Source organism: Oryzias melastigma, linkage group LG6, assembly GCF_002922805.2.
Source record: "Oryzias melastigma strain HK-1 linkage group LG6, ASM292280v2, whole genome shotgun sequence".
Taxonomy (NCBI): Eukaryota; Metazoa; Chordata; class Actinopteri; order Beloniformes; family Adrianichthyidae; genus Oryzias; species Oryzias melastigma.
The window spans coordinates 20,648,845-20,657,453 of record NC_050517.1 but is presented as its reverse complement, the minus strand read 5'-3'; the positions used below and the strand labels follow the sequence as shown (position 1 = coordinate 20,657,453).

Genomic DNA, 8,609 nt, shown 5'->3' with positions numbered 1-8,609 from the left:
TGTTGTTGATGTTTAAACTCCCCGGAGGCTGCAGCTTTTCGTGTCAGGTGGATTTTTCCATCTCTCCTGAACGCACGCGCCAATTAGTAATTCATTAATAACACCTGTTTGCAGAACAAACAGGTCATGACGTAACCCTGGAGGTTAATTAGTAAAAAAGGAATGAATTTATTGGCTTAAGGCTTTTGATTTAGTCTCAAAAAAGGTTTCTAGAAAGGGAAAGTTTGGTGAAAGCAAAGGTCTTTTGAGGCAAAGTTGTATCAGAATGGGACATAAAGCTGCTGGTGTTGGTAGTGTATTTTTGGGACAGTATTAAAGCATCTGTCTCTAGTGTCAGGGTGCAGCTGACCCTCCATTTCCTGTCAGAGAGCTGGCAGTGAGATGGGCCTTAAGCCTCATGAGGCGCACATAAGGGTCCACTCCTCTGTGCTCTATACAAGATGCATGCAAAAGATTCAAATACAAATAAAATAGATTTTTACCAAACTTGAGGAGATTTTATCTCAATGGACTTCCTGGAAAAATAAAAGCTAAATAAAATGATGTAAAAAATGTGGCTGTTTTTTTTTCTATGCAGACCACACAGATAGAAAACTTCAAAACATACATAAGTAAAATAAAGACAGGTTAATATTAGTTTCTTTCTCCAATTGTTTGTGAGAACCTTATGGAGCTGAAGACCCACTTATTGTGTTTTTAATATGATCTTGATGCACTTTTCTGACTTAAAAGAAAAATTAAGCTTAAAATTTCACTTAAGTTGAGTTAAGTTCAAGAGCAGACAAAAAAAAAAAAATCTGTTTTAAAAAGAGCGTATTTGTGGCATAGAAAACATGCTGAGTGGACCACAAGCTCCCTGCTCCACTCTATGCTCATGCATCCACCTGCAAATGGCGAGATCCATGTGTGTCTTCTTTCTCCCTGTCTGAACTGGCATTTGGCTTAAAACTGTATGCCTCAATATTTGTTGCACCGATAACGTTATATTGGGGTTGTAAGCTAGGAAGAGAGAAAGCGTAAACAAATGAATGATGGGAAGTTAGGGCAGGCTTACTCTCCATCGACATCTTCATCCACAACAAATTTTGAACTATTCCTACTCTGTAGAAACTATGTCCTGAAAAACAATGCAGATTTTTTTGTATTTTGACTAAATAAGCACAATCATAATTAAAAGTCCACTGGAAAACCTTTAGAAATAGATCAAAACATGATCAGCGTGGGTCTTTAATCTATTTTAGGAATTACCATATTGACAGACAATTAAAAGTTTACTTCTGAACTTCTTATTAAAGACTATTTAACCGATGAGTCCTCATTTATCTTTATCACTGGGATTCTGTGACTTAACATTTAATATTTGTCCCAGAATGTTAGTCTACTTAAGTTTTGCTTTCCATGAACACGTATTGAAGTGTAACTATAAAGACAAAATACATATTTTTAAGACTTAATTCAGTAGAATGTTACCCATGAACATCAGACAGTGTAAACATTGTTGGCAGCAGGAAGAGTATCAGCCAGTGGAGTAAAGTCATTCTGACTCATTAGATGAGTGACTAAGGCGCTGTACACTAAACCTACAGCTAATTGCAGATTAGCTTAGCAAGGAACCCTGTTTATTTCTTATAAATAAACAAATAAATTCATAGCATTAATAGAAAAATAGTAAAAATGTCGTGCAAAATTTTCTTGGCTTTTCGCTGTTTTTTTTCTGCGAACTAAAAGGCACTTCAAATACAATAATAAAATTATGCAAAAATATTTCCACAAGATAAATTAAAAAACTGAATTTTAGGATTATTACTCAGTAATTTGTGCTTTAAATTTAAATATCATTTGACACTAAGTAGTTTATTAGATTTTTTTTGCCAAAATTTTAGCCCTGTTGTTTTTTAATGCTAAATTAATTTAGTTTAATTTAATTTTCTGCTTAAATATTTTTATAGCTGCATTTATCCGAAATGGTCTTATTTGAAATTTAAACAACATGATTAAAGCTTGCTGTTAGTTTAAGTATTTTTACATAACTGAATTAAGGTTGAGAACCACTTTTTCGAGAAACTGTGAACATGAAGCTTCTTAAAATCTAATTCTAAAATAAATATGGGTGCATGTCAGGAAAAACAGAAGAAAATAGTCATGATCTGCTGATATATTTTTTTGTGTGTTATTTCAGGTGTAAGGATTGCAGTGAGTAAAACTGGATTTTCCAAGCTCCAGTCGGCACCTGGAATGTAATGCAGTCAATCGAGCGAGCTTCAGATGGTTCACATTTAAGGACTAGAATGAAATAATGTAAGTGAATATTTAAAAGCAAGTTAAAAGATTTACTCGGTGAACATGTCCGATACATTGATGGCAGTGTTTTTTTAGCTGTCCTGGATTTACTTTTGTTCAAGTGTCCACATCATTAGGAAAAACATTTGTTTTATCCTCAAATAGGAAACTATTTTTAAGCATTTTCAAAGAAAAAAAGTATTTGTGCAAAAAAGAGGTACCTAACAATAAACAGGAATTTACATTCTTTCAAGTTTATATTTTATTAAAGACACTTTTCATGATATTCCTGTAAAAATTTGCAAACACCTTTAAAAAATAAACCAACTCCAGTAATTATTTGGATTTTGTAGAACATGTTAAGCTTCCATTTGACTGCAAGTAAAAGTTAGAAAATAAGAAGTACCCTTGTTTGCTTTAGTTTGTGCCTTTTACTTAATAAAAATGCTACAAATCATTTATTTCCTAAGAATATTATAGCAAGGTGGAAGCAAGTATTGAAAACACTTCAAAGTTCCATATGAAATACTGCAATGTAGTACATAAAAGTTTGGTGTTAAGTTTCTTGAAATGTGGAGACAAAAATAATTTGTGACGAAGGCTGCAATTAGATTTTATTTTGGCAAATTCTCGGTACATTTTCATGACAAAGTACATGAAGTTGTTTTTATATTTCTTAAAGAAGCATAACAAAGTTAATAGTAAACTGGAATATAAGAAAAGAGAGCTGCAGTTACTACATTTTTACTGTGTATATACTGTAAGTTTTTACATGAGGAAATTGGAAATTAATATTTAAATCAAAGAAATATTGATATCTCTTGCATTGTTAATGCTGAGATGAAATTATTTAGACGTTTAGATTGAATGAAATAGTCAAAACAGCTTTGTTATTGTACAGACAATTGTAAGCACAAATCTTCTTGGTGCAAGGAAACACAAACACACCATCAGTACATGTTGTAAGTCTTTCTAAATACTAGCAGGAGTTTGGATATATTGTATTTTTATGTAAAACCTAAAAATGATTTTTTAAACTATGGTCAAAGAGGTTGAGTTTGAGCAAATAAATCATTAGTTTAGGACAAATAGTTGTGAAAATATGCTGTAGAGTCAATTTCGTAAAACAATTTGGCAATTACAATTACAAATTAAAAAAAAATATAACGATAGCTTTAAAGTCTGATGGATTAGAATAAAAAACTACATCTCTACATCAGATGAGTGTTAAATGGTGTATACCTTTAGTCTAGATTCTGTCCTTATTATCAGGTTTATTCACTTTTTTCTCCTGTTTTCATTTTGAATAACGTGTATGTGTGTGAGGGGCCTTTTATTATTACAATTTTCACTTTCATTCTTATTTATTAATTTATGTAAAAGCACTTTGAGGTGTCCTGCAACAGGAAAAGTGCTCTATAAATAAAGCTGAATTTAAATTCATACATTATTGCACTTTTCAACCTCAATTAAGGCCCAAAGTGTCTTTCACTCATACACACACATTCACACACTACTTTCCTCTGTGTAGATTCAAGACTTTTAGATTTAATTTTAGGAATTACAAAGTAGAGCTCATTTTTGTTTTTCAGCATGTTAACTGTTAATCATAAATGCATATAGTGACTTATCCAGACTGGTAGAGATACTTTTTTGTGCCAAATATATCCATGTCGTTAAAGTCATCACACCTTTCTAATCTAAAAATCAGCATATTTGTGATAAAACCCTCTATTGTCTGACTATTGTCAGCCCGACCATCATCATCATCAAATCTAAGTGTTCTAACTTCTCAGTAAGGGTTGTGGATTTCTGAGAGAAATACCACAGTAAAAAATGAATTTCATAAATATTTTAACTATAGCACTGAAGCGATCATCATGTATATCAAGGTTTTTATATATTTTAAAAAGCAAAATTTAATCAATGTATTTAATGATCCTACTATTTATTTATAACTGGCTCGACAATTCCTTTTCAAAATCAGTTTAAAATGACACTGAAAATCTATAGTGCACCACATCACTTTGCTAAAAGAAGGTCACCGGTCGGTAAATTAGGAGCCTTTGATTGCAACATTAAAATGCCTTCAGGAGTTAAGAGCTAAACCCCAGGAGTCAATGTTGTGTTTGCTAATAATTGGTTAAATGAGGTGATGATAAACAGTGATGCATGTCTTTAATTGACTGGAATTTGACTCATTTATTGTCAGCTCTCTGCTTAGCTCACAGTTCATCTTCATGCTGCAGTTAAGCCGGTAATTAAACTAACTGTGCATTTTGTGGTACAAACACTGAATTTGGCATGGATGTACCTTAGAATCCTCTTTCAGAAAAGCACATTTGGCACAAGGAAAATCCAGGATTTTAGACACACACACACACACACATATATATATATATATATATATATATATAATGTAAGTATTCTGTAGGTACCCACTGAGTTTAAAGACTGCATTTTGGGTATTGTAGAGAAGGAGGCAGATAGACAGAATATTATAGCAGCAATTGAGTAAATTGGGCGACATCATTAAAAATAGTCACCATTTTGGATTTTTCTCTTGGCAACCAGGCTTTTCTAAGAGAGAGGATTCTGAGGTACATCTATCCCAAATTTGGTTTGAAATATCTAAATAACTGGTTCTGCTATTGGTGGCTTTTATAGCTAAACAAAGCAAAATAGCTTTTGTGCTAAGAACAGATCTGATAATGAAAATGTGTCTCAGTTTAATAGCATTTTCTTCCAATTAAAAAAAAAAAAAAAATACACACATTTTGTGTTAAACTATTTCTTTCCTAACATTTGAAGGAAAATTTTAGGGATCAAATTGCCTAATACTGATTGCAAACTATATCGTTTTGCCTTTTTTTTCATGCTTAATCCTTGACTTCAACATCAGTTGATGAAAAAAGCTAGTATGGTTTGTTTTCCCACATAAATGGCATCACGCCTAACCACAGTACTACATTTTTTTTTTTTTTTTTAGGTTTCTTCACTACAAATCACATTTTTAAACAAAATAACCATGGTTGAGTAATCCTGGTTGAAATTCTGTGTCAAATTTATAATAAAGATTAATACAATAAATATAATTTTTCATTTAAAGTTACTGCATCGGATGTTTACCAGTGTAAACCAGTGATCTCACTACTGACTGATGTTTTTCCACGTTCTAACAGAGGGATGAAACGGAAAAGAGTGTATATCCTTCACTACAGCTATGAGTGAGTCACCGTCCTTTCACTCAGCAACGCTCGTTTCGTTGGCCCGATCGCTATCCGGGTTTGGCCTTGATGCTGTCAATGGAGGACCTGTCAGCTCATCTTACAGTGATGAGCCTCCACTCCCGGTATGATTGCTTTTCATCTGCAACAGTAACACACTTAGTCTGTAAAATCTCAGGTTTTCTGTTTCACCTCCATCTTCAGTTTGGTTATTATGCATTCATTGACTTTAATCCTCCTGTTTTTCATTAGAATTACACTGAATGAACATGCTAGCATTATGTTGGGGTTTTGAGGGTCTGTGAGCTAGCAGGAGAGAATGATGGGAAATGAAGTAGGTCTTACTTCACACCAAGTTTAACCCACAATTGATTTAGGCTAAAAACTACATAATCATCATCAAAAGACCACCTGGAGCACTTTTAAAATAGATCAGTAGATGATGGGAGTGGGGCTTTAAAGGGTTTAACAGCAGAATTTTTTTTTCTCAATAAAACAGCAAACATTTTTTTAAACTAGCATCCCAACAAACCATAAGTATAATTTAATAATGCAGAAAAATGAGACTAATTGTGACGTCTTACAACTGAGACAGAGCAATGTGTTCATGTACAAAAGTCAATCTGCAATCTGTTAACGGAAAAAACATACAAATCTTCAAAGAACTTTGAAGAAGAATGAGTCAAAATATTTTTACACTAATAAAAAATGAATTATTCATTTGATATTTTGGTTTCTTAATTCTAAGACTCTACAATCCTGATTTTTTGTATGTTTTTTCATATTAATATCTCTTGCTAAAAATACTAGAGTTAGCAGAACATCATGAAATACATGGTCATCTCAACAAGTCTGCATTATTCTAAAATTTTCTCTGTCATTACTAAGAAACTAAAACTTGAAAAGATTAATGTTTTTGAAATATTTTAGTTGCTCTTCTTGCAGCATCAATCATTCCATTCTTCAATCCATTTGCATCACTTTTTGCCCCTTCCACAACAGAATCCTTGTGTTTTTATTGCAGTGAGCTTTTGCTGTGCAACAGGTTGACAAACAATGTTAAATTCTTGATTTGGAGACAAACAGCTGCATGCATCTGCTTTCAGGAGTCTGGCATCGATTTAGGACCTGGCCTTTTCTTCGCTGATGGCAAAAGAAAAGTGGACTATATTCTTTGCTACAAGTACAAAAAGAAGTCTGCCTCTAAGTCAAGGCTTTCCATTACTTCCAATGGGAGTGTGCCAATTACAATACCAAGTCGACTGGAAGCAGAACCAGAGCTTGGAGAGGTGGGGGCAGCTGCCGGAGAGCCAGAGGAATCAAAGCTGTCCGAGGAGGAAAAAGCTTTAATGAGACAGGAGTTTGAAGCGGGACTGCTGGAGGCTGGACTACAGATTGAGCGAGATAAAGAGGTGAGAGTCTTCGCTTTCATTTAGAAAGGGTTATATTATTGTATTTACATGAACAGCTTTTCTTCTTATTAAGATGCTAAGGTATTTAAATAATTGCTCTGTGTTGAAACAGTTATAGTTTACATGAACTAGAGAAACTCCTTTTCTTCCCAAAGAAAAATTCTGCTGGATAATTTTTGAGGCACACTTCCATGGGTGATCAACTCCAAGGTTATTTGGCCCCAAAAAGTTAATCTGAGCGCAGCTGCTGTCCAGCAAGAATTGAGATTGACCTGATGTGCTCATCGCTGCTGCTGCACTGCACTTGCCTTGCTGATGCTGAAGTAGTTTTTGTAGTTTCATTACTGCTTGTGCATTCCTTGCTCTCTTTTTAAAAGCCAAGTTCTAATACCTATTTTAGGGTACTGCAACACCAAGTGTGAAACTGTAACTACACCTTCCAAAGTTTGGTATTTAAGGATACTTTTTAATACTATGTCAAGAATTTACATATTTTGATATTTATAATGATACTGGCAATAACTAGTACAAATAATTTCGTTTTGGGGTAAAAAGTTGACATTTTTATGAAGATTTCATTTAATATAACTAAAATAAACATTTGTGCTCATACAGACTGTGGCTTACTAGTTACCAGTTACTTCTTGATTAGTATTACATAAATTGGGCTTTGTAAATGTATTAATTATGGGTAAGCTTGTCTCTCTTTAGTGCAAGTGGGAGATTTTTAATAAAGGTATTATGTAATTTTTAGATGTTTTGACATGGATAAGTTCAGTCAGTTATTATTATTATTATTGTTAATGGTAGAGAAAAATAACTGTGTGTTTTATTATCATGTGCATTGATCTGTGTGTGTTTATGAGCAGAGGTCTAAAGGAATTGGGTTCATTCGGTTGCACATCCCATGGCCAATTCTCAGTCGAGAAGCAGAGCTGCAGAAGATCAAAGTTGCTGTAAAGAAGGTACAATTTAACACCTCATTATTATTTAACGTTTACTTTAGATTACATTTTTGACTGAATATTTGGAGTTCTGATGGAAATCTGAGGGTTTTTGTGAAGGAAAGTAAAACAGCTAAAATTGCTACTTTTTTTCTCACATTTTTATTTAATCCATGTTACTTTTGAGCAGAAATGTGAATTGCGGAAGAGGACTGGTGTTGCTGGAATGTGGGATTCTGTAGTGGCCATGCTGAACAGCCCGTTTCAACCAGACGTTCCAGACACTGACATCCACAAAGACTCGCAGTCAAGAGTCTACTTCAAAACCCTGAAACACCCATTTATCAGAGACAAACTCCACCTGTAAGTGTATTTCACAAAAATATGACCGTAAATGGTAGAAAAACTCACCATAGAAGTTCCTCTGGGCTGCATGCACGAACGACTGGCTGGTCATAGTGTTTTTGGGTATTCTGTAAATCATAGTTTTGTATGATTTCATGATCTTATTGGAAAAGAGTTTTAATATTAATGTAACTTTAATGCTTTTCACTAATACATGTTACTCTTTATATAATAGGATAGAATACAATGCAATACAATATAACCATACCATACCATACCATACCATACCATATCATACCATTCCATACTGTGCCATACCATACCATACCATGCCATATCATGCCATATCATGCCATACCATACCATACCATACCATACTATGCCATACCATACCATACATA

General features: G+C 33.7%; 1 protein-coding gene across 1 annotated transcript in view; it reads left to right on the top strand.

Moving 5' to 3' along the window:
• The first annotated feature begins 2,030 nt into the window (after positions 1-2,030).
• Positions 2,031-8,609, top strand: part of LOC112151749 (anoctamin-1) — a 23,786-nt gene continuing 17,207 nt past the window's right edge. The window contains exons 1-5 of the mRNA XM_024280802.2: positions 2,031-2,298; positions 5,463-5,632; positions 6,614-6,919; positions 7,789-7,884; positions 8,054-8,226. Of these exons, the coding sequence (XP_024136570.1) occupies positions 5,504-5,632; positions 6,614-6,919; positions 7,789-7,884; positions 8,054-8,226 (704 nt within the window). The 5' untranslated portion in view covers positions 2,031-2,298; positions 5,463-5,503. The remainder of the gene's footprint in view (positions 2,299-5,462; positions 5,633-6,613; positions 6,920-7,788; positions 7,885-8,053; positions 8,227-8,609) is intronic.